This window comes from Daphnia magna, linkage group LG1 (assembly GCF_020631705.1).
Source record: "Daphnia magna isolate NIES linkage group LG1, ASM2063170v1.1, whole genome shotgun sequence".
Classification (NCBI taxonomy): Eukaryota; Metazoa; Arthropoda; class Branchiopoda; order Diplostraca; family Daphniidae; genus Daphnia; species Daphnia magna.
Genome location: NC_059182.1, coordinates 14,837,638 through 14,861,845, shown reverse-complemented (window position 1 = coordinate 14,861,845; position 24,208 = coordinate 14,837,638). Strand labels below are relative to the sequence as shown.

Here is a 24,208-nt window from a genome sequence, read left to right as displayed (position 1 = left end):
AAATGTCATTTCGTGTATGAGATCTGTTACTGTTACGAAGCTAGAATTGTTAATCTAGTCTAAAGCTGTTAATTCAAACCAAGATTTAGCTAAGAACTAATAGAGAAAAGATAAATGCGTTGGCAATGCGGGCTTTGGTTCGGATGGAGATAAGCAATCAGACCTGAACAAACGTCAAACGAACGTGTAAAACACCTCGAATACAATGGCCACGACATATTTCGGTATAAACCTTGTCAATTTATTTAACAGACTTCACCCAAGATACTCACCCTTTCTTCGGACATTGAATAATGAAACATCCAACATATGGAGGGAAGTAAATGAAAAATTTATTGACTTCGCAATCACCATCTTCCTGGCCGTGTTCCTACCCATTCCAATGGCGTACTAGAAGTAGGCCAATCGTATGGCGTAGAGTAGGCTGTTGAAGCAATAGGAGGTTCATGTTGATTTACACTCTTAAGTTCTCCTGAAGGTTCAGCCAGAACATTTTTCATCGTATCGATTACATTGAGCTCTTCAGCATCGCATGGAACTGTTGTATAAAATGCTAAGAAACCTGATGGAACGGAATGGATAGAACGTTATCATTTAACCAGCGTAAGTAATTTTATATTTTGAATACCTTTGTGTTTCACCGCACCGTTGCTAACTGCATTAGTTGTAAATCGGACAAGCAATTGGTTACTTATACTGGTAAAAGACACTGGCTTTGATTTTCGACCAGACAGTTCTATAAGGAGTGACGAGTTGAGTGACGGTCCATCATAGATCTATATGTCAAGTTGTTCCGGATAGGGCCACAACAAAATTGCCAGTATTAGTAATGCTTTCAGCTCCTCAGTACCACAATACATACATACCGCTACAAAATCATGGTCTCTTTTAATATCTAAGTAAACGAATGTCAATCGGATCTGAGAAGAATTGTCAACACGAATAGTCCAACGGCAATCCATGAAGGACGAATACCAATTGGTATCATCTTGGTGGCTGGAAAATGTATCACTAGGACCAGTAAGATTATTTGAGCATACTTCTATGGGTGACATCTAAACATGGTGAGACAACTCCACGTTATGATGGTTAATATACATGATCGTATTTTTACGAGTTACACTGTAAATATTCCAAGAGTATTCATTTTCCCTCTCTAGTGAATTCCATGCCGGAAATTTCACAAGTGTTTTTCTTCCGTACGAATAAATAGAGGCCTTTGAAGAGCCATTGTAAAGCAATGTACCATTTTCCGACCAACCATCATAAACCTAAACAACAGGGCAGCATGAATAAAAGTGCTTTGCTTATAGAGATATTATGAACTCAATTTAACATTCCCACTAACGAGGGAAAAAAATTTTAACAAAGAAAATTACATGACCCATCTTACAATGATAGGGAAAGGAATAATGCCTCCTGAGGTACTAGTTATTAATGTGCTGTTTGCTGTCTCAGCACTCTCAATGTACCACGTGCACTCGGCGATACTTCTCTCGATCGGTGGGTAAGCAGGTTTAAATATTCTTCCTGTATTTATAAGGTATCCTCCGCATCCTGTAAAGAGACATCAAACGGAATAGATTAATCGTCGGAATGAAATTTTATCAACGGCAGAAAACAAAAACAAACAAACAAAAATTACCAGGAACGAATGGAGTTCTTGTGTTTTTAACCTAAATTACGTAAAATGTTAGTAGTGAGTTTCCTATCGTATCAAAAACAAATCTATTTTTTGTAGGTACGCTAATGTAATGTGCCGTGAAGAGTTTTCCATAGCCGTTGTTATAGTACTTATCATATTGAGGAACCAATTGAATGAAAAGCTTGTTGCTTCGGGATCGCACCGATTGTGGTGGTTGGTAACCACTATGTTCAACCAGTACGGGACTAGTGGAATAAGGCCCATCGTACACCTAATGCAAACCTCTTTATGACGGACAACAATTCAACCATAACAAGGACAAATTTACCTTTATACGGTAGTGACTTTCTATAGCGTAGTCAGTAAAAGTTAGCCAAATGGTAGCATTTTTCTCAACCACAATAAGCCATGAGCAGCCCCCGTTGTTGCCATCATGATTGCCAGAACGTAAAGTACCGGAAGCTAAAGTGAGCATATAGCAGCAATTTGAACGATCTGCATGAAAAACATTGACATTGTCTTAGCAATAAGAAAAATAATAATAATAACGATTAAAATAAATAAATAAAAAATTTAAGAATTTCTTTGGTGTAGGGTAGGTCCCACAATACCTGCTCCTGATGTAAAAATCTCGAGGGAAGATGAATTTCCTCTCCACAAATAGGCATATTCAGGCTCAACTTCCAATTTATATTTTCGGCACATATCGAGTGGCTCCAAAACTATATTCCTGCAGTTCGTTTCATTGCCAAAGAAAGAAATAGTGGCTGAAAACGAATTCTGATAGGCATTTCCGAGGCAATCACTCGGGACGATGAGCGAACGTAGCATACTATCCGATTCATCCTCATAAATTCGCAAATTAACTGATGTCATCAACTGAGCGCAATCCTCGGAACGGACTCCCCATTTTAATGCCAGTGCTTGGGTGGAACTAGGTGTGAAAACCTGTTCCAGAGAAACTAGATCAGTAGAATTTCCTGGCAACTAAAAGTTGAAAACTCGTAAGTGATACTGAAAGGAAAATAATTTTTCTAGAGGTAGTTACTCGTGGCGGAACTGTGATCTCGACGACAGTTGGTTGACCAAGAAGTGTTAAGTAGATTGGTATGATTTCGACATTGTAAATTTTGCACTCCGTCAGACTAGCCAAAGGAAAGGAACAAGGCCCTTTAGAAGTCGATGGCAAATTAAACGAGAATACATTTTCCGATTTCTTCAGGCACTCCTTCGGTATCCGAATAGTAAGATGACTATTCTTTTGTTTGCTACTCTTCGTGTCTCTTAGGATCATAAATTCGTTTCGAAGGGAAATTTGAATCCACACGGCTTGCCAATACTTTTGACAACTTCTTAATTCGAACTGTACACTCAATGTTCCATTCTCGTTCAGTATCGCTTCGGGATCAAGTAGGATGCCGGTAGGCTCTGTTATGAAAATAAATGTCAATATTTTTCATACCTCATAGTCTATGAATTACGATACCTGAAATATTGCTACCACCCAGCTGCGCCAACGCGCACTTTATTGCGCCCTGGAGATCATTAACGGCTTCGCTGACGAATCTTTGTGTTGCCGGTTGGTTCATATCTGATAGTGGGGGAAAAAACAAAACAAGCAAGGTCTTTGCTGTAGCAACTGCATAACTTGCCGGCTTTTAGAGTACTTCAGCTAACACTACCAATCTAGCCTATGCTTTTAGCAACATATAAAATAGACATGATGTTTTTTTTATTCAGCAAGACTCCAACCTGGCAAAACTGTAGTGGGCGTCGTTCGTATTGTTGATGTACCAATATTCGCGGCAGTTGTCAGAATAGGTAAAGATGTAGCACGAAGATTCGCAGCGGGTGGGATCGTGGTACGTGGAATCGTTGATCGTGTGGTAGATTCTGCATGGGTTAGGCCGATTGGCCTCCTCGTCACAGAACGTAAAATTACAGAGGCAGCTTTTGAGTAAAAGACATGATATCGAATTAATTTGACGGCGTCATTCTATAAACTGCATGACATGCAAGGTAGGATGGGTAGTTTTCATTTCTTCACTACCTGCATCTTCTGCATGCTGCAGATCGGCAACTTGTTCTAGTCCCACAATTGGTGGTGGCGTCTTAAATCCAGCGAGTAATTCCATTGTATCAGCAGTTGGGATTCGCATGGTACTAGAACTGCTTTTCTAGTCGTTGAAAAAATACTGACAATTAACTAATTGCGTGGTGTTGAGATTGAACTATACCTTAGTCCATTTCAAAGCTTCAGCCAGTCTTTCCTTTGGTGACAATTGCTGCTTTTCAATCTGTCGCTTTTTTCGACCTATACAACAAAATAAATGAAAATATCGTCAGTGACAGGTTACGACAATCGCGAAGATGGGTGGTAGATGCATAACAGCATGAAGCCTTCAGCCCTCTAGTTATTTGTATACCTTTTACTGGAGATTCCAGTGAACTGGACACCTGATCTGAAAATAGAATGATAGGGTCGACTGAATCGTAGGCATCTGCAGTCAACAAAGAATTCAGCAGAGGATCAGATTTCAGTGCAGCACTTGTTGCGGAAAATTCCTGGTCTTCGGCAGATGCCAGTATCGATACGACGCGTAACAGAGTATCTTCGATGTTACGCAAACGAACCGACTGTTCCTCAATTCTGTCAAACAGGAACACGCACATTTCTTGTGGACAGGATGGCGGTCCATCACTCGATTTATCTCGGGCAGGGTCGTTAGCCAGGCATCCAACAGCTGATAAGACAACAACCGTAATAAATTTAAGCAACTGTTTCGAAACACGCGAACGATCCATCTTTGACGCTGAATTGTGATCAACGCACATTTATAGCTTTCATAAAGGCACACACAATTTCTTGTCTACAACTGTACACATACATGACCTACTCTTTCCGGTTTAAGCAATACGACAAGTTTTGTCGGAAATACGCTTATTAAAGCTTAGCGAATTCAATGATCTTCGACCTTACGCAGCGTACTTTGCTTCACTGATGTAAGCATAATTTTGTCATTGAAAAATAAATCCGAGGGCTCATCAGAAATTTATCCATCAACGGTTTTACCAGTCGCAAACAGCTACCGCTACATGTTGGTTTTGAAACCAGATAAAACAGGACAGTATTTACTGTTTGTTTTGAGACCAGATATTGATAACATTAGCCATGTTTCATTGTCTACAAAATAAGTATCAGTCAAGTTTACCATTGTCTTGAGCTGATGCAGATTAGGAGATTCAGTCGGTTCTGTTCTTTTCCGCTGTCAACAATGCAAGTTTTACACGTAGTCTGCTTGCTGGTAGCCTTAGGGCTTTCTGCTGCGATCTTGCCTAAATCCGTCGACTATTCTGGGTAATTAAATGAAATATTTCTTTGAAACTTCAAATGAAAAATAAAAATAAATGCTGACGCTTCAAATGCCATTGAAATTTACCTTTTGTTTTCAGTCATAAAGTTGTTAGTGTTTTGCCCAAATCGGAGAAAGGCCTTCGAACGCTAGAGAATTTCGAGCGACAAGGCACGATCAAATATTGGATTCATCCCGCAGGATTGAACCGCCCCGCATCCTTTCAGATATCTGCCAGCGATTTTGAACTGGTGTCCAATGTTCTAGCTGAGCAAGCGTTGAGTCCGATCGTCCTTATTGATAATATTCAAGAGTAAATATGAATGATACGACAATGTTTACGTAAAACGATCGCACGTCACACTTTTCTCTATTTACCAGGCTAATCGAAAAACAGAACAAGGAAATTCTTGAACGACAACTTGAGAATGCCAACAGCAAAGCGTTTGATTTCGAAAATTTCCACACTTATAGTGAAGTAACTAATTGAACAAACACAAATCAACCGAGAGCACTGACGTTATCAAACAAATTAAAATACGAATTTGCATCGTTAGTTACTTGCCTTTATGCAAGAAACAGCAGCCAATAACCCTCTGGTGAGTTACTCCGTCATTGGACAGTCTTACGAAGGGCGCGACATTGGCCAGGCTACAGTCCGAACAGGAAGTGCTGGAGTCAAACAGATTATCTTCTTGGAATGCGGAATTCATGCTAGGGAATGGATCACTGAATCCACATGCATCTGGATTTTCGATCAAGTACGAAGCTAATAATTAACAGAAACATTGCGTCAAACTTCATAACTAGACGCATTCAAATGACAGTTAGCCAATGGATACGGCGTCGATGCCGAAATTACCGCCTTGGTAGACAAATTCGACTGGATAATTGTTCCAACTTCCAACCCAGATGGATACGAGTACTCGTGGGCATCGGTATAAACACACCCGTCAGGGTTTGAAATATTTTTCAAGTAAATGTGATGGGAGTCCAACCTTTTTAATCGAATGCTTTTCAAGGATCGTCTTTGGAGGAAGAACCGAGCGTTGACAGATAACGCACTATGCCCGGGGGTCGATCTGAACAGGAATTACGACGCCAACTTCGGAGGAGACGGGTCATCTCCGCTGCCTTGCTCGGAGACTGTAAGCAGACTATGTTTCAGCGAAAGAAAAGAACAAACAAATCATTAACCGTAAATTAACATATGTAATTTTTGGTCAATTTAGTACCATGGCGTGAGCGCCTTTTCCGAATCAGAAGCCGCCGCCATACGCGATAGTTTGGCAGCGAATAGGGGATTCGTCAAAGCTTTCGTTTCGATCCATTCTTACGGCGGAATATGGATGTCTCCATACGGTTACATCAGAGAATTGCCCCTAGAATACGACGAAATGGTCTGGCAATAACAGATTTTTGCATTTCCTATTGAAGATTGTTCCGACTTCTCAATTTCTCTGGCAGTACCGCGTTATGGCGATCGGCGCTGAGGCAATCACAGCAACTTACGGAACCCCCTTCGAGTACGCGAACGAGGCAGCTATCTTGTGTAAGTAGCATCACTTGCCTAAATGAATTCGAAATGAATTTTCAGCATCGTCTTTCAGACTTGACATCGGGCACAACCAGAGATTACGCTTACGTCGGTGGCGATAACATAATTTACGCTTACACAATCGAGACGCGTGGAAAGGCTTACGGCTTTGTGCCACCGCCAAGTGAAATTTTGGAAACAGCCATCGAAACATGGAACGGTATTAAGGCTATGGCCAACAACTTGCTGTAAGTTGTCACAAATTGCTTCGGTTCTTTGTAGTCAACGCTTGTGCGCCACTAAACCCACAAATTACACATTAATAAACGTTATAGAAAGTCTGTGTTGATCCAGCATTCATTGCTTGACGGATGGCTGCATAGTTGACGCATCCTTTGCTTGAAATATATCCTGATTTGGCTGAAAAACCAATGCAAGTTGGACAAATAGCTTCACTTTAGCTTCTCTTATATAGGTAACATTGAAGCGCCTTTTCTCACGTTTACAGGTTAAACGTGAAACGATTTACTTGAATGAATAATGCAAGCTAAAGGCGATAAAGGGAAATAAATCGTTTGGGTCAGTCGCGGATTGGTGCTCAGTTACTCGGGTGACTTTCTGGTCGTCGGGCCAGCTGCCAAAGGTCGCGAAACTAGCCAGGCATCTATGCGGACCGGAAGCTCTCATGTCAGAGGAGTTATCTTGCTGGATTGCTGAACACTTGCTCCGTGAGTGGGTTCAAAGGGCCCCCTTGCATCTAGATCTTTGGCTAAATACACAAAATAAAAACCGATTAATGGGTAAACAAGTAAAGTGGTTCACGAGCAAATAAAAGAGTGTACATCAATCGCGGAACAGTTGCATCTAATTTGGACTAGATTGTATCGTGCAACACAATCCGTGCTCACCCTGCCACTCAACTTAAAACAGTCGGATTCCAACCGAGCAGATTTTTTTTTCATTTAAGGTAACTTCGTTATTGAGACCAAGTACATCCAGATACTATTGTGCGGATATTAACAATGCAATTTCAGTTAACGGATTGGTCGAAGAAAACCTTGGTGCCATACTATTGGAAAATTTTGCAATCTGTGATCGGAACCTTGAATACTGAAACCCTGAAAACTATTGCCAAACGCATTTTTTTAAAAATCTAAGTAACACACAGATGACCGTAGATATGCAGATTGATAGTTTGCACCACTCAATAATTAGCAAACACAATTTGTTATTGCCTGTTTAGTTGAACAAGCTATTAGGGATAGAATGTTGGGCCTGTTCTGGATTTTGAAATAATTTTGACGAAATATATACAAACACCTACGAGGATGCAGTCCACGTTTGACCCAGAAGGTGGCGTTTTCAAGGAGTGGCTTTTAAAAATCACGCACGGTCGTTATCGTGTCGGCATAAACGCCAAGTGCGTCAAACACTATGATCACTTTAAGTGCCATTTAGAGGAAACCTTGCAAAGCACCATTAAAACAGTCTTACGTTTCCCCTAAAGACTATGTATGTAACGGGCTGTATACGAAAAGGAGTTAGTCTTAAATTCTAAAGAATTCGACCCCTTAAATTAAGAGCAGATAAGAAAGATTTGAACAAACACTCTGTTACGATACAGATGTTTGTAACTTGCGAATCATTGCGCCAATAGTCTTTAATGTATATTTAACTTGATAACAATGTTCCTGCTAGTTTTGAGACTAAACAAATACGGTTTAAATGTTGCAGATTTCCATATTAGGCCCGCTACATTGATCGACATCAAGTACTAAGACGGTTATCGTTTTCCGATTGATTCTGGGAAATACACGCCATAATTCAGTGCAATGTTTTCTTTCTTTGTTTCGAGCAAAGGTTCCATTAGTTTATCGAAGTGGAAATAACGCTATAAATAAGCCATCAATGATAAACATTTCTTTTTTAAATTGCCAAACGAATAACTAGGACAGAATACCAGGCGATATCAGATTGATTAGACCGGAACGATCTCTGCCAAAAATTTCCAACGAGGCAAATGACGCATCCATCACTTGGCAACTGATTCACAGCGTCAATTTGCTCGAAAGGAAACAGGCCATGGAAAAGGCGTCGCAATGCAAAGCGATTAATTACAGGGTCACAGGGATCGTCATGCGAAGATTGGCAATGCGTCATTTAGTGACACACAAATTTAAATTGCTGAGTAGGTTATAAAAGGATCAAAAATGTTTCAAGATGATTTGCATGATAAAACATCAGTAAAAAAAAATATGTAATAAAATAAACTTTCAATAGGCTGGCATTCTTTTTTTCCCCCTGAATCATGATGGGACACGACACTTGAAATTTAAATAGTAGCGTTACCAGAGTTCGCAACGCAGATTTGAAAAAAATAAAATGCATAGGCCTACACAAATATCGAGGATAAATGCAAAAAAAGAAAAAAAAAATATGCTTTGCCCGTCTAAAATTCAAAGTTAGCCCGATAGTACGACAACATCCCGTTTGCTGGTTTATCGTATAACTGCCCACCTCTGTAACGTGTAAAAATAGTTCCGTTTAGTGGTCGCACACGTCTTTTCGAGAGTTTAACACACCTTTTTTTTATCTCGTTAAAGCCTGTGTGTGAATTCGGGAATTGCCCAAAATTCCGTCACCTACACGCAGAGATCTTTGTAACACTGACGACTTCCACACGGTAAGCGCGTAATAATTGGGGTCCATAAACCCAGATACCAAGTGCTAATGAAATGACGACATTCAAAGCGGAGTAACTTCGCCGTAACTCGTATCTCTATAAAGTTTTATTTGCTCTAGCGCGGCGAGGGCGTCTCTCAAAACGTATGGAAATTTCCTACCCCGTCATGTTGAGCGATCCGAAGTCGAGATCCACACGAGCCGCCGGAACTAATGGAATGTCAATTCATCACGAACCATGAAGGCACAAGATCCATGGATGATGCATGACGAAAGAAATCAAAAAAGAAAGAAAGAAAAAAATAATAAAATATGTATATACATCTGGGAAAATCCTTGTGTCATTTCCCCGTTAGAGTATATAATACGTTCTGCATCCTTTGATTTGAGGGTTACCTTGCAATTCTTTAATTCAACTGAAATCTTCAAAAATAAATAAAATAAAGTCCGGCAAGAGATTAGAACATGATAAAACGGTGATTTACATTCGTGATGCACAAGGATGTGTGGCACGGCCATTGATAAATACTTTTCCTTGCGACGGATAACATACAATGGACACGTTCTCTGAGGCTCGCCAAGTTCCAGTTTGTTTACTAATATATATTCGGTATCTTAACACTAGAGATAGGTTTGAAACAGAAAGGGGACTAGGTTGTTCAGCGAGGACAAGCGCAGATAATTCAACAGAGAAACTTGCATCCTTGAGGTTGACACACTCCTTGTTAGTCAACAAATAAAATACGAGTCAAAAGTTGCAACTATTTTAGCTAATAGTCGCTACGATCTTCGATTATGGGCTTCCAATTTGATCAAACTAAAAGAGCCAAGGGTTTTTTTTCTTCTTCTATTCTTTCCCTTTCGTTTTCTTTTTAAGTGTTGGATATGCCCAAATGCAAAAGATAACGACAACGGAAATGTGTCACTTATGGCTCATGGACGTGACGCGATAACCTGGACGTTGCGGTAGTTAACAATTTTACGACAGTCAACAGCAGACTACACATCCGCCGAAAATCACAGGCAGGAAAAAGTCGTTGAAAGGCGTCAAATAGCCTGTAAACTAACGTCACTCAAGCTTAAGGCAGTCAAACTACGCCTCTTAAAAAAAAAAAAAAGGGGGGACATTCGTCTCATAATGATAATGCCATCAAGTGTCCAAAGTGCTGGCAAACTATGCAAGCACTTAAAAACCTCTTTTTATTGGCTTCCTCGTTTGCGATAGCAGCTACGGTATGCACTTCCTGTCTTTAAACCGAAACCTCTTATTGCACATTCGCTCGTAATCATCGTCCGTTGAGTCAGAGTTCAAAACGTGGGCGAGCATAGCAGAGTGGGCAGGTGTGGGAAAGGGGCAAGAGAGAGGGGAAGAAACGCATTAATTTTCCGATAACCATTCAATTTGGTGATCGTATAAATGTATCTACCCGATAAAAGATTTATCCGTTGGCTGAAAAAAAAACCAAAAAAAAAAAACAACAAATTCTTGTTCCCTAGTCGTGACAGACACATACTTGAGAAGGTTGTTTCAAAATATGTTTGGCATCCGGCACGGAGATGAACGAGTCAACAGAAGAAGAAGAAAAAAAAAAAAAAGAGAAGGGGAGAATGGAGCGATGGGCGGAGCGTGATGTTTACCTGGACGAACGGGAGTGAGGGCATGCGTGAGAGCGTGTTGCGTCTGGAAGAAGGGCGATTCCTCAACTTGATTGGACCTCGTCAGCCAATAAGAGGACGTCGGTGAGGGGGAAACAAATGTGGGTGGCGCAGGCAAAAAGGTGGAGTTTGGCCTTCTCTTTCGCTTGTCCGCGCTGCCAGGCAGCGTCCATCCCGCTTCGTCCCAGCAGCAGAAGAACGCAGGGGGCTAACCCGCAGCCAGCAGGGAACTCCAAAGGCCCGACTCCTGTTCGGTTCCCACGCTTTCCCAAGTTACGTACTTGTGTATACATCTCCCACATCTCCCTCTACTATTCCGGCTCTCTCTCACTATCTACCTCGCGCCTTGCTTCCCTAAACCAAGACAACTCCTCCTTTTCTTCATCTACGTCTATTCGCTCTATCTATCTATCTATCTATCTATCTCTCATCCAAAAAAGAAAAAGGGAGAAAAAAAAAAAATCATAATAATATTGGAAGATGCATGACAAACCTGTTTTGGGGCCCTAAGCTTATTCTTTTTCTATTCTTCTTTCTTTTTTTCCCATCTTCTTCTTCTTCTTCTTCTTCCTCCTGAAACCTTCGCTCCACTACCTGACTGGGTGCGATGTCTTACCTGCGCGTTCAAGTCTCGTGCGACCGTGGCCGCGTAATTATCGAATGGAACGTTTGACTGGAATGCGATGCAACGCGATGGAGCGAATGATGGGCAAAAAGGTGGAGGCTATCAATACGCGTTGGGGCATAGCCTCTCTCTTTCTCTCTCTCTGTCTCAACAATCCAAGAGGCATTCATCAAAGGCCAATTGGTGCCAACACACAGCACAAAGATATCCATACACACATCCACGGCCAAAGGTATACACACACAGCCGTGCCTCGTACGCGTTCAATGTGTCTCGGCGAGGGTCGTTAACACGCCACAAAACATCAGTCCCGAACACAGGCCGATAAACATTCCCCCGTGGATAGGCGAAACGAAACGAGTATAAATAATAATCTAAACGAGCATTCCGCGGGCGACGAATGCCAGCGAAGTTGCATCCCCACAATCATCGATTGTAGATGGAATAAAAATAAGAGAACGAATCGACGAGTGTCGTGAAACAAATCAACTTTGCCTGGCTGTCGGTTCCACTGACTACGGCCTATTATTCGTCTCTTCATTTAATAGCATTGTATAAATGATCTGTTAGAAACAAACAAAACAAAAAAAAAAAAAAATAAAAATTGTTTGACAAAGGAGAAAGGGGGGAAAAAAAGGGTCCATCACAGACAAGATGTGGAAGTGATAAAAAAAAATGCTGCACGTCGTCGATCCTTATTGTTCGCTACGGCAACTAAAATGTTTGCCGGGAAATCAATGGAGCATAGACGTGGTGCGGCCAATTTTCACGTCCGACGGGTTGCTTCACACCGGTGATGAACACAATCGTCGGCTTTGATTATCCACGCGCGTTATCGCCTCCCGTCACGATAGCGCACGAAACGTGGATGAGTGAACGGCGTCACGTTCATCTACACTGCTATATAAAATAGCCTGCCACACATACAGCTAATTCAATAATCGATTTTTGTCTTTATTTTATTTGTTTTTTTTTTACTTTTTATCACGTTTTTGTTTTTCAATCTTCATTTCTTTTAGATGCTATTGTTTCTATCCAAAGACAAGACGAGATAACGACTGAGTTTGTGATAAACAGAAAAAATATTTAAAAAAACAAACGATCTTGCAATCAACTTTTAGTTGTGTTGGTGCTTTGATAATTCATTTGGCACTGTTTTATACCTTGAAAGGCAACAATGAGGCATCTAATGGTATATTACTTTCTACTAAGCAATAAAGTCCAAATCGTAAATCTTGAATGACGACGTGCGATAAACGAGTGACGAGAGAATCAGACAGAGAGAGAAGGTGAACACGAAATCGTCGTTCAAGATCACGCAAGTCAATCGGCAAATTGGCATGCAAGGCTGCCTCGGTCTATCGGACTAAACACAGCGAGAAATGAGTCGAAAGTGGCTGTGAGAAACACCAAAGAAAGACACACTTGGGATTGGAAAAGAGAAGAAGAACAAAAAAAAACTAAAACTAAAAACAAAACAAAACAAAAACCAAAGGTGAAGGAGGTGAGTTAAGAGCAAGAAGGAAAGGTAGGCGGTGGTGGAGGTGGAAGTGGCCGCTGTTCGGCCATAGGATGGAGATGAGGTGGCAAGGGGTGGGCCTTGTGTTCTATGAGAAATCGGTGTGTTAAGAGTGCCGGAACCAGAAATTCCAAACAGAGCTTCAGCACTCGACGATTCGACTGTGTTCATCTCAGACGCATTGTACGCAACCGCTCGCAGCGCCCTGGCACATTCAGTCTCGTGTAGGAGCCCTTAGAAGCTACTTGTCACCTTTTTTTCCCCCCCAAACCGAGAGAGAGAGAGAGCGTGCGAGAGAAGGAACTACAGAGTTAGACGTACACGCTGAGAAAAAGAGAGAGAGAGAAAAGAAGGAGGTACTAAATAAAAAAGTAAAAAGAGAAGCCTCCTCCTCCTTCTAAACCTCCCTGCCCACTTTTATATCTCGAAAGAGCAGCGGTGGTTTTTTTTTTTCTGGTACACCTTGGTAAAAGCTATCGGCGTGGCGGTGGAAAAAAAAAAGAAGGGAAAAAAAAGAAGAAAAAGAAAAAAAAATACGCTCAGGCCCCCGAACCGTGTGTCTCCCTTTTGTCGCTTATGGTCAATGCATTCATTCGTTGACTAACTGTCTACTCGGTCAGCAGCAAGTACAGCAGCAGCTACAGCTACATCAGCAGCAGCCACTAGATCGCCACCGCACTCAAACATGTAAGTCTGCCGAATTTCTTACTCAATTCAATTCACGGTACTTAACAAAATCAAATTAAGTGTAGAGTAGATAGTGGGGCTAGCACTTGGATACGTTCGAAAGCAATGCGAAATGACGCGCGCGGTTTGTTACATAACGAGCGTTTCGGTGCCTTTCTTATATTTGATGGTGATTGGGGTGAAAGGGGGGGGGGAAACGAAATGTTTGGGTTCATCAAGTACGATCACAATTCAAGAATTGTATATGGTCCTATGGCAAACAAAAATGTGTGTATAGTAGCAGTCTTGGTTTCATTGAATTAAGTCGGGAAAAATCAAGTGCCTACGTTCGAGTTAGTCAATCAGAGACGGAGTGCAATTGATTCAGAAATGCTAATCAAACGACTGCGGAAAATTGAATTCGATTGTTAGCCAGGCCTAAACCATAGAAAACTGATGTTGCCGCTTCCATCAATTAGTAGAAATCACGTTACGAAGCACCCGAAACGTTGCAAATTAGATTTTTCCTTACATTCATAAGAAAAAAGGAAGGGAAATAAGGAAATCAATGAGGAAAACTGTACCGCGCATCAAGTGGCACGCTTCGAAAATTAATTGTATAGGTTTATCCCCCTGAAAACTATACGGTCCCCAATTGGCCGTATATAATTTTAACCGAAAAAAAAAAGAAGAAAAAAGAAAAAAAAAGGAAGAAAAGAGGGGGAGACGCATATCAGGGGCCGGGTAGTGTGCTGCGCTTTATAAGAGGGCTGCGCGCGTGCAACAGAGAAGTGATGGGTAAGACAGGTAGCAACTCGGCAGCCCTACAATGGCCAAAGGGGCCCGCAGTGGTGGCACGCGGTAGCTCTCAACTCGAGGCTCGCAGCACGGTAGCCGTCGGAGGATATTATACTTGAACTGGCACCCAGTGGTGATCGGACGGCGAGCCGAATGCCACCAGTGAAAATATCAAACACACCATTTTTTTGCCCCCAGTTTTGTGCGTTTCACGCCGACTCTTTGACGAATCGAATCGAAACGTAACTTAAACGCAAGCAGTTAAGATGGAACAATTAATGAAAGGAAAACTACCATGGAAACGGTCAATCTCGCAGAGGCATTTCAAGCGCGTAGAGCAAAAAACGCGGCAGATTTGATTCTTGGCAAACAATTTCAATTCGATAATTAATTAGGTAATGGGATTGAGGAATCTATCGCGCTGGACTCGGGAATGCGAGGCGGCTCGAGGGAGAAAATGACAGGCTAAGAGGAGTGGGCGGTTTGCCTTGCGTGTTTTACCCGAGTTACGGCCGTTGTAAGGCAAACAAGCCGAACGCGACCGCGGTCATTATCTCATTCTTTTCAATTAAATGGTTAACGGCCGAAACTAAACAACACAGCTTATACATGATATCGATTTACGCGCTGTTCAACGTTTTAAAAAGAAAAGAAAAGAAAAGTCCGATGGGAACGGAACACAACAAAACAGTACAACAACATAAAAAGGCGAAAAAATTGACGAGTATAGGAGGATCTCCTACCACGACACGCGGCGTCTGTTAGTTTTAGGGGTGGAAAATACAATAGAATATCCTTTTGTTAGTTCCCAACTGCTCTTTTCTCTCGAAGAAAAGACTTGGAAGACGAGTCTTTTCTCCCTTCTAAATCGATCGCTTTCCGCTTAACTGCTTTTGTGTGTTTGGGCGCTTAGTTTTTCTTCATTCTAAACACACACGAACACACGGTCAAGAAAAAGAGCCGAGACAGGCAAGCACAACATCAAGTTGTTTCAACCATTTCTGCGAGGGTTTCACAATAGGCGCATCGTTCCCCCACGATTGGGCCATAATCGCCGCTAAAGGCCAAAGATTCTTCCGTTTTTCCCGACAAAACTTGGCCGAGCGCAAGGCCAACGCATGAATCTAAACAAGACCCGGAATGAAAGCGAACATTTCTCCACGAATAACAACGATCTCAAACATTTCCCGTAGGCCTTTATGTTCTGTTGTTTTCTTTTAAACAAACGACTTTTTAAGTCCGGTCGACCCCTTTTCCTCCCTTTAGTTTCTTTTTACCTTTCTGATGCCCATCTCTTTACAAGAAAAGAAAAAAAGAAAAGAAAAGATATATGGCTCTCATCTACTAAGTTCGATGAAGCGGAAAAAAAAGAGAGTGGGCGGTAAATGAGTGCGTTGCAGACCAGTTTTCTCTGTCTTCCCTTTTTTCCCAGTCTTATTTCCAAGCGTTTAGGCCGCACTTTGACCCCTTCGACTGCGTCCAAAACACCCAAAATCTTAAAACACAATGCGCTTTCTACCCATGCACTATAGAGCTATCTAGATTGTATGTGTATATATGTATACATACACAGTATACATATATATATATATATAGACACATTGAGGCAGAAAGAGAGATATGTACGGATGGAGGGCAACGAAAAGGGTCGACCAAAAGGCTGTAATTACCACCAACAACAACCAAAAGAAGTTTGGAACGGTGCGTAGGTTCTATATGATGTCTATACGTGGGGTAACTGCTGCGCGCCCGCTATGCGCTCCTTCGAATCCAAGTCAGATGCATTCCAGCAAACATCTGAGAAGACTGCACACCAGCGGAGGAGTGAATGCATTATTATTACTCTATTCCTCTTTCTCACGCTTGCCCATAACAATACCTCCCACTATTTCCTTGGACGGGAAAAGACTTTTGTCTCCCTCTTTTACAGTTCCATCTCTTTCGAGCCTCCGACCCCCAACTATTCGGCTCGCAATCGGCACACCCACAGAGCGGGCGGCACATGGCATCGGAAAACATCCGACGGGTCCCACGGATGGCCGAGATGAAGCCGTTTACAACGTCGAAATTCGAAACGAAAATTCGGCCACTCGATTCGCGAATGCCGTTACTCGTAGAAGCGGACGGCACAAGCGGAAAGAAGCCAAAACAAATCTTTGAAAAAACTCGGCGGCGATTTTAGCAATCCATTTTTATGCATTTATTTCCATAGTCCACAGAGTCTTCCGAGACGGTCATGCCTATCGTTTCGACTCGGAGCGCATCGAGTTTTCAAAAATTGGTTCCGCTGACCATTCCTATTCAAGTCGACTTGCAATCCATGGGCGAAAAAATTCCTGCCGTTCGTAAAAAAAAAATAAATAAAAATTTAAACCCTACCCGATACGACATCCCCTGTGCAACAGAGCTACGATAGGTCAGACATAGCGTCAACGCCCAATTGGTTTCTTTAGACCAGCCGAAGAGAAGAAAACGAATCGTCGTTTTAACGGGCAAGCGACCGTTTGCCAAACTCGTATTCGTTCCTCTTTATGACACCCGAACGACGGCCGTCGGGCGTCTATCAAGATGTTCGTGTGTCGGCTTCGGTCGTCTACGATCAGTTTCCCTTTTTTTTTAACCGCTGAAAAAATAAAAATAAAACAAGATATCTGTCTCCACCCCGCGTGTAAAAACAGGCAACGAGAAACTAGTTTGCGTATATGGTCGATGCTGCCTCGCGTTAAGGTCTTGTCGACAAGGTAGAAAAGAAACGAAAAGTTATTGCGGCGTTAGCGGAAATAGACGCAAAAAAACAAAATAAATAAAACGTTTCATTTTTCAGGGTCGCTTTTTTTGTTGTTGTTGCTCAATGTCCGAGGGTGGTTGCGGTGTTACAACTTCAGAAGAGTTCATTGACTTTTCCTAATTTTTTTGCTGTCGGATGTGGACGTAAACAAAAAAAAAAAAAAATTTTTAAGTTAAAAAAAAATGCATAAACTTTTAAAGAAAAGCCCATCATTAAATGAATCTTTTTCCCATTGACTGATCGTAAAAACAGAAAAAAAGATTTTTTTTTTCAAGCAAATTTTTCTTGTTCAAGAATTCTGTCAAAGTTTACGTACGTCTCGTTTTTTTTTTCTTCATAACTTTTGTAGCACCCCCGCCATTCCCTCGGTTCAAGAAACTCATGCGCCTCGTGCCTCGCAATATATACCCCCCGAGTTGGCAGACGACCGGTCGTATACTGGAACAATATAAGAAACGACATACGTTGGGGGGCTGCAAAGTTATTTTGGTTAAGGAAAAAGAAAGAAAAAAAAAAATTAAAAAAACGAATTTAAATGAAACGGCAAAAGATGTGCTGCCTTAGCTAAAGGTATTGAGCTGCGTTGGGGCACAATGAACCGTTACGCAGACGGAGTAGCCTAGTAGACACATGATGACGGCAACATTGACAACAAAAGCGGCAGCAATACGGAAACAGGTGGAATCGAAGCGTGCAAAATTTTGCCTCCAAAAGTATGCGCATCTAGCAGGCCGTCCAGATTTCTCCGCATAGTATCGAAACATCAATCGAATTTCCCCCCTTTTCCCCTTAGCCTGGTTCCTCGTTTTTTTTGTTGCTCTTTTGCCCGCTTTTATTGGACGCGATTGCCCGCAATCCTTGGCACACACACACACACACAAAAAAAGAGAACAGCTTCTTTTTCGCTTCCCTTTTTCTTGTGATGCGGTTTGCCACACACTCTATCTCGGACCTACGACCAAGCCAAAAGATAGCGTCGCCATTTTTCTCCTATTTTTATATATTGCAGTCGGTTTCGTGTGTCTGGGCGCAGGCAAACACCGAGACGAAAAACACACACAGACACACGCACTCTCTTGTTTTGGTCGAGGTAGACGACATGGGAGGAGCGATGGGACACCTTTTTTTTTAAATTTTATTTCTACCTCAAAAAGAAAAGAAAAGAAAAAGAGGCACACCTTTGATTAGGGTTATCCATGCACCACCCTCCGTCTTTTTAACGAAAAGATCCTTTGACATCCGTATGGCAATGGCAAGACAAACCGAGAAAGGAGGAGGATACGGTGCCAATATTTGCGCTTCAAAGTTGCCCTTTCCTTGCGGCTTGTTTAAGTTTCTCGTTTCGCCCTTGTTTAAAGCGAAACGCACTTTAAAAAAAACAACAAAAAAAAAAAACAATCGTAGGCTAAAAGAGCATTTGCTTTTGCCTTTTCTTTTTCTCTTATTTTCCTACGACGTCTCAATTTCACCTACAGACACAAAGACGTACGCAGTGGGAAAGAAAACGGGACGGGCCTCATTTATTTTCTCCAGCGGCCCCCTCTTCCTGGATAGACCTCCTCCCTTTAGGCTTACATCCTGTCTCAATTGAGTTTGATCAATGTTACGTCTCGAAAAGTGAATGCGACAAACGCAGTCAGAGGTGGGCGGGATGTATGAAGAAGGCCAGTAAAGACAGAAAAAAAAACATAAAAGCAAGGAGAAAACGAAGATGGACCGCTAGTTAATTGAATCTCATCTTCTTCTCTTCTCCCGTTTGGGTTTGCCTATTTTTTTTATTTAATTTTTTTTTTTCTTTCTAACCAATTTTCCCACGCACGTTTATACTGTGCGGCTGGGAAAGAGAGAGAGAAAAAATAAAATAAAATAAAAAGGCTGCTCCGGACGATTGATGGAAAGTGAATGGTAGATGGGGGAGGGCCGGCAAGGCATTCCACAATTTCGAGGGCTCCAAGGCAAAGAAGAAGAAATGGCGGTGAGATGACCCTCACCATCGCCACCCACTCCCACAATCCGAAAAATTCCAGGTCCAATTCTGACATTTTTATGGCAACTCGCTGATTATATTTTTCCAACGCGCTCTACGCTTTTTACCCATCGCATCGAAAACGAATTCATCGGCTATCAAAAGGCCCCTCTCTCCTCTCCTATCGAATTTAACATGATCAAAACAAGAGTCAATTTCCCCATGTTTAATAAATGAATGATAAATCTTCCCTTTTTTTTTCCCTTAAAAGCTGAAGGCGGAAAATATTCAAACATTTGCCCAGACAAAGTTGATCGCTGTGTAACACGTTTAGTAGAATGACTAACACACAAGCCTCCGCCCACTTTCCATCAAACGTAATCCATCAAGCCGGAGGTCTTTCCCAGCCCCGCGTGGATGGTGGGCAGAACGCAAGAGAGGCTGGACATGAATTGTCAGCAATCAATGACGGCTGTTTACCTGACCGTATCATTACAAAAACAAAACAACAACAACAAAATATGTTTCAAAGTCGAAGCAGAACACACAGACAGCGTTGTGTGTCTAAAAAAAAAAAACTCAATAGAGTTTAACATTTTTCTAAGTCAAAAGACGTGCGATGATCGATCGAGTCAAAGGCAAATGGTTAGGCAGGAAATTCATCACAAGTCAAAAGGCTCCGCTGTTTCTTCTTTGATTTTTTTTTCCTCCCTTTCTCCCTTTTTCTATTTATTTATTTATTATCATTATTTTTTTTTCTGACGCTATTGTTTTAAAGATTGGGGAGGAAAAGAACAAGTTGACCAAAGGTGGTCGGTTTTCAGTGTCCATTTCCGTTGTGTGCGCATTTGAAGTATAGCAACAAATCAGAGGATATCCTCTCTCTCTTACTTTGCATTCCGGGTGGAGTAGAGTGGTTGAGGCGCCAAGCATGACACAAGTCCGTCCTTTAGTTGCATCCTTCTTTTTAAGGGAAAAAGAAGAAGGTTTTTTTTGTGTCTGGGGTCAATATTTGACTTCCGCCTCTCTTCTCGCATTTGGCAAACCTCCGGTTCTCTCGCCGTTCTGTTTGGACACACAAACAAGAAACATAAGAAAGAAATATTAAGTATGTTGTAGATATTGTCTAGGTATACAATGCAACAATATACACACACATATAATATATATGTAAGGGAAAGAAAGAGAAGACGTTAAAGAAAAATGTCACTTGGCACCTGACGTCATCGCGTTGAGCAGGTAGACAAAAATAAAGGGAACAAGGGAGTATAGGGAGGAGGAGGAAGAAAAAAAATAAATAAAAATTACTGACAAACCCCAAAAACCATCAAAAGACATTCAAGCGTCCAGTAACAATACCATATTGGAGAGGAAAAGAAAAAAAAAAAATATATAAGTTTTATGACTCTTGTCTGAATGGCTGGTGAGCCACGAGTCGCGCTTCGCTTCTAGCCCTTTCGCATTGTTATTCATTTCTACAACGACAAAAGAAAAGATTGCAATTGTTTAATTCTTTTGCGTTTTGCATTTGCAGACGGAGAGTTGATCGCCGCTTTCGAACGAAACGCACAAAAGAGAGAGAGAGAGAGAGAGAAAGAAAAAAAAAAGCCAATCACATTCGCAAAAATGTTCGCCGTTATGCCCTACGATACCGAGGATAGGAGCGCGGCCTACAGGCGCCGCGTCGCAACGCCCCGTGCCGATTTCGTGTGCAAGTATTGCCAGCGCCGTTTCACCAAGGTAAAGATGGCCGTTCAATCATTTTAAACCAACGTTTTTCAATCAGCGTTAAAGGTTTGGGTCGACGTGGAATTCTAACAACTAAACAACTGGTGATTTTTTTTTATTCCTATAGGCCTACAATCTCATGATTCACGAACGCAGCCATCGTGACGACGTCACCTACACTTGCGAGGTCTGCGGCAAAACCTTCAAGCGACAGGACAACTTGAAACAGCACAGGTAACTATGATAATAAAAAAAAACAGACACACAAAGTCTGCGGCGACTCATCAGAAACTTGTTCAAAGTGGCCAATCATTTGATACATTTAAAAAAACCCGTTAAGACATGAAAGGGTGGAGCCTAAACGTAACGTGCCCCCTGATACATAAAAAAAAAAGAAAAACTAACACAAAGATTTTCTTGTTTGTTTTCTGTTGTGATTACGAGAGAGACACCTGTCTTGCGACTTGCTTATTTTACATTTTCATTTTTCATTTAAAAACAAACAAAAAACAAAAAACAAAATCAAAAAATCTTCATGGCTGTCTCAATACTTTCTCTATCGCAAAAATTCTGAATAAATAATAAATCAATCAATAAATAAATAAATAAAAAATTCAAGTCAAATAAATAAAAAGAACGAAAACTCTTTGAGTGAGTTATCCGTCACCTCAAATAGTATTCGTTGACCAATGACATAACCTGTCTTAAATAAAATAAAAAAAAAAAAAATTAAAACCAACAATTTCTTACGTTTAAAAACTAACTCATTTTGCATGTGTTCCTTGGTTTCGCAGGCATCGGTAGACTCCACCAACACACCACATAAATATGACCCCCGTTTCTGCGGCCCGCAATATACACACTGGCAATGCGCCTCTCCAGCGTCGCTACGTACGTCTCTCTGTCTCTCTGTCTCTCTCCCGCTCTTGTCTTTCCTGTCTGCTGGACTGATTTTTTTTTTTGCTGCTATACTCCCACCATTTCACGAGTCTTAAAAAAAAAAAAAAAAAAAAAATTATTCCCGACGTTTCATTCGCTTTTGGCATGTCCCAAGCTGCTTCTTCTTGCGCGTATGTGCTTCATATTAATATGTTCTCCCTTCGGCTGACGTAAGAGGAAGAAAAACAAAAGAGTCTCGTTCGAAAGACATACGCAACGACATTAACCCAAACTCCCCATTCCAGTTTTCATACTAATCGAACAGTTTTATTCTGCTTTACTTCGCTAAAAAAAAAAAGAAAAGAAATGAAAAGAAAAAAAAAAAGAAAAGAGCGCCTCCCAGTGTTGTGTATATATGTGAAGGCTTACATCCTTTTTGTGTGTTTGCTGGTGGAAACGTTTGTTTAATGTGCCCCCCTCCCGCCCAGTTTCTGATGATGCGCACCGCACGACATTTTTCTTTCGATCAAGAACGAAATCAGACAGACAAACAACCAAAATCCGCTTAAATTGTTTCATTGCAGAACTATCCATGGTCCCGCTTATCGCTCGACAGGCATCTACATCCCGGCCATTTGAAGCACGCACGCTTATTCGGATAAAATAAAGATTCGCGCTATCGCCCCCCCCCCTACCCTTTATTTTTTTCTTTCAAGAAATTGTCTCATCCAAATCTTTTATTATCGCATAATTAATTAGAAAAAGTAAAAGAAAAAAAAACACACACACAAAGAAAAAAAAAGGTGAAAAGAAAAATTCGAGATTTTCTTTTTTTTTTTAATTACTCAAATTCCAAAACTAAAATCCCTTAGCACAAATCGAAAACGATTTTTTTTTGGTACCCCTTTTGATTTTGGTTAATTCGAATCTTGCTTCTTCTTTTCTTTGATGCCAATCGATAAAAAAAAAAAAATAAGAACTTCTCATTTATTCTTTCTGCGTGTTTCATTTTTGCTGCCGTGTTTTGTATGTGTGAATGCATCTGCCTTAAAAAAAAAAAATGCGACGGAATCCGTCCAGCCTTTTTGTACATTATAACTCCTCTATATGAGAGAGAGAAGATGCCTGTGCCTCAATCCGATTCTTATACCTTCGCATTGACCATTTTTATATGAACTTCTTTTCTCTCTTCATTTGTTTATTCCCCCAATTCCTAATTTTCCTCCCCATGTCGTGAGTTGCACCCGGTGTGTTGTGAGAAAGAACGAAAAAAAAAAAAAAAACGGGCAGATCGGCACCTTTTCTATGGAAACAGTAATTTTCTTCTATCATTTTTTTTTATTGTACGATTGGTGATGACAGTTTTTTCCTTTCCTTCAAAACAAAAAGAAGAGATCAAAAATTAGCCAATTTCAATGCAACTCACTCTTGCTGCGGATTTCCGTCATTGCTGTTTCTCTTCTTCTTTCCAACCCAAATCATCGAGAAAAAAACAAACAACAACAACAACAAAACACACCAGTTGGAAATTCGTCAAAAAAAAGTATACAACTTATTTTCCCCAGTTTTGATACCAGAGAGTCACATTTGTTTTGTTTTTTTATTCCCCTACTTCTATCCATATTTTTTCCCCACTTCCATCTTTAGAAAAAAAAATAAAAACAAAAGAGGAATCTTTTATATCGTTTTCCCTTAGTACCCCTTCTATCCCTTCTTGTTCATCGCTTCCTCTCACCTCATCGCAATATAAAGATGTATCGTTACTTTTCTTCATAAAAAAAAGAAAGAAAAAGAACACAAAAATCTCACTTCATTTTTTTTTTTTCCTTTTTATTTCTCTTAGCCCCGGTGTGAAAACGACCGCAGGTAGCACTCGAGTGTTTTTCTTTCTTTTTCTTTGATTCTTTATGATAGATCACACGTCATTATTCATGTCCTCTCTGTCTATCCCTCCCCTCTCTCCCTTCCGTATTGGAAAATAAATAAATAAATAAATAAAAGCCGCTTTTTCATCCAATTGTGTCTCTTTTTAAGTTTTTCTTATCCAAACTTTGCGCAATATTATCAAATTCATTTTGATATCTTTCTCAACAACAACAACAACAACAAAACTCTGTTATTAACAGCGAGTCCACTGATTGGATTCGTCTGATGAAACGGATCAATTTAAAGCTTTAAACAACAACAACAAAATCCAATTTCGAATATGGGTAACTGCTAATGAAGGCGCTAGAATAATCTGCATCGTGAATGCATAAACGAAAACCTGATCGAAACGAAACGTGAGACATTCTCTGGCACGTTAAAAAGAAACAACACATTTGCATACCATAGGCCTTTTAATAGTCTCTTTCTTCGTCGCCCAG

At 40.9% G+C, this 24,208-nt stretch overlaps 3 protein-coding genes and 1 long non-coding RNA gene across 7 annotated transcripts in view; 2 read left to right on the top strand and 2 right to left on the bottom strand.

Annotated features, from left to right (window-relative positions):
* Window positions 1-219: 219 nt before the first annotated feature.
* Window positions 220-4,996, bottom strand: LOC116928890. Of its 3 annotated transcripts, XM_045168384.1 has the most exons (16): window positions 4,858-4,996; window positions 4,072-4,389; window positions 3,883-3,959; window positions 3,696-3,822; window positions 3,398-3,595; window positions 3,132-3,236; window positions 2,694-3,073; window positions 2,257-2,632; window positions 1,974-2,164; window positions 1,746-1,916; window positions 1,646-1,676; window positions 1,394-1,557; window positions 1,122-1,271; window positions 867-1,055; window positions 629-776; window positions 220-562 (listed from the first exon to the last, which is right to left on the bottom strand). In XM_045168384.1, the coding sequence occupies exons 2-16, from the start codon at window positions 4,316-4,318 to the stop codon at window positions 348-350; spliced, it is 2,769 nt and encodes a 922-aa protein (XP_045024319.1). In that variant the 5' UTR covers window positions 4,319-4,389; window positions 4,858-4,996; the 3' UTR covers window positions 220-347. The 3 variants fall into 3 exon arrangements, with proteins under 3 accessions (XP_045024319.1, XP_045024318.1, XP_032791921.2); XM_045168383.1 differs by lacking the exon at window positions 4,858-4,996 and having other exon boundaries at window positions 4,072-4,532; XM_032936030.2 differs by lacking the exon at window positions 4,858-4,996 and having other exon boundaries at window positions 1,974-2,140; window positions 4,072-4,530.
* LOC116928904 (carboxypeptidase B) lies at window positions 4,868-6,876 on the top strand. Its single transcript, XM_032936043.2, has 9 exons — window positions 4,868-5,003; window positions 5,099-5,311; window positions 5,380-5,476; window positions 5,556-5,759; window positions 5,826-5,936; window positions 6,021-6,146; window positions 6,231-6,398; window positions 6,466-6,550; window positions 6,609-6,876. Exons 1-9 carry the CDS (start codon window positions 4,873-4,875, stop codon window positions 6,785-6,787), a joined length of 1,314 nt encoding a protein of 437 aa, XP_032791934.2. The 5' UTR covers window positions 4,868-4,872; the 3' UTR covers window positions 6,788-6,876.
* A 160-nt stretch (window positions 6,877-7,036) lies between these two features.
* LOC116928923 overlaps window positions 7,037-24,208 on the bottom strand; it is a 55,836-nt gene continuing 38,664 nt past the window's right edge. Inside the window, exons 3-5 of one of the 2 annotated variants that reach the window (XR_004397439.2) lie at window positions 20,127-20,300; window positions 9,379-9,427; window positions 7,037-7,304 (exon numbers count right to left, since the gene is read on the bottom strand). This is a non-coding gene — a long non-coding RNA (uncharacterized LOC116928923). The remainder of the gene's footprint in view (window positions 7,305-9,378; window positions 9,428-20,126; window positions 20,301-24,208) is intronic. The other variant, XR_004397438.2, reaches the window with a different exon arrangement.
* On the top strand, window positions 13,160-23,859 carry LOC116928912 (protein drumstick). Its single transcript, XM_045168385.1, has 4 exons — window positions 13,160-13,704; window positions 20,770-20,975; window positions 21,091-21,197; window positions 22,427-23,859. The coding sequence occupies exons 2-4, from the start codon at window positions 20,862-20,864 to the stop codon at window positions 22,479-22,481; spliced, it is 276 nt and encodes a 91-aa protein (XP_045024320.1). The 5' UTR covers window positions 13,160-13,704; window positions 20,770-20,861; the 3' UTR covers window positions 22,482-23,859.

Coding starts and splice junctions, on each gene's coding strand:
- LOC116928890 (XM_045168383.1), bottom strand. CDS start 4,480: ATGTGCGTTGATCACAATTCAGCGTCAAAGATGGATCGTTCGCGTGTT. Junction 3,823..3,882: donor AAGCTTTGAAATGGACTAAG/GTATAGTTCAAT, acceptor TTCAACGACTAG/AAAAGCAGTTCTAGTACCAT. Junction 3,074..3,131: donor GGGTGGTAGCAATATTTCAG/GTATCGTAATTC, acceptor TTTTCATAACAG/AGCCTACCGGCATCCTACTT.
- LOC116928904 (XM_032936043.2), top strand. CDS start 4,873: ATGCAGATTAGGAGATTCAGTCGGTTCTGTTCTTTTCCGCTGTCAACA. Junction 5,312..5,379: donor CTTATTGATAATATTCAAGA/GTAAATATGAAT, acceptor TCTATTTACCAG/GCTAATCGAAAAACAGAACA. Junction 6,147..6,230: donor CGCTGCCTTGCTCGGAGACT/GTAAGCAGACTA, acceptor TGGTCAATTTAG/TACCATGGCGTGAGCGCCTT.
- LOC116928912 (XM_045168385.1), top strand. CDS start 20,862: ATGTTCGCCGTTATGCCCTACGATACCGAGGATAGGAGCGCGGCCTAC. Junction 20,976..21,090: donor GCCAGCGCCGTTTCACCAAG/GTAAAGATGGCC, acceptor TTATTCCTATAG/GCCTACAATCTCATGATTCA. Junction 21,198..22,426: donor GACAACTTGAAACAGCACAG/GTAACTATGATA, acceptor GTTTCATTGCAG/AACTATCCATGGTCCCGCTT.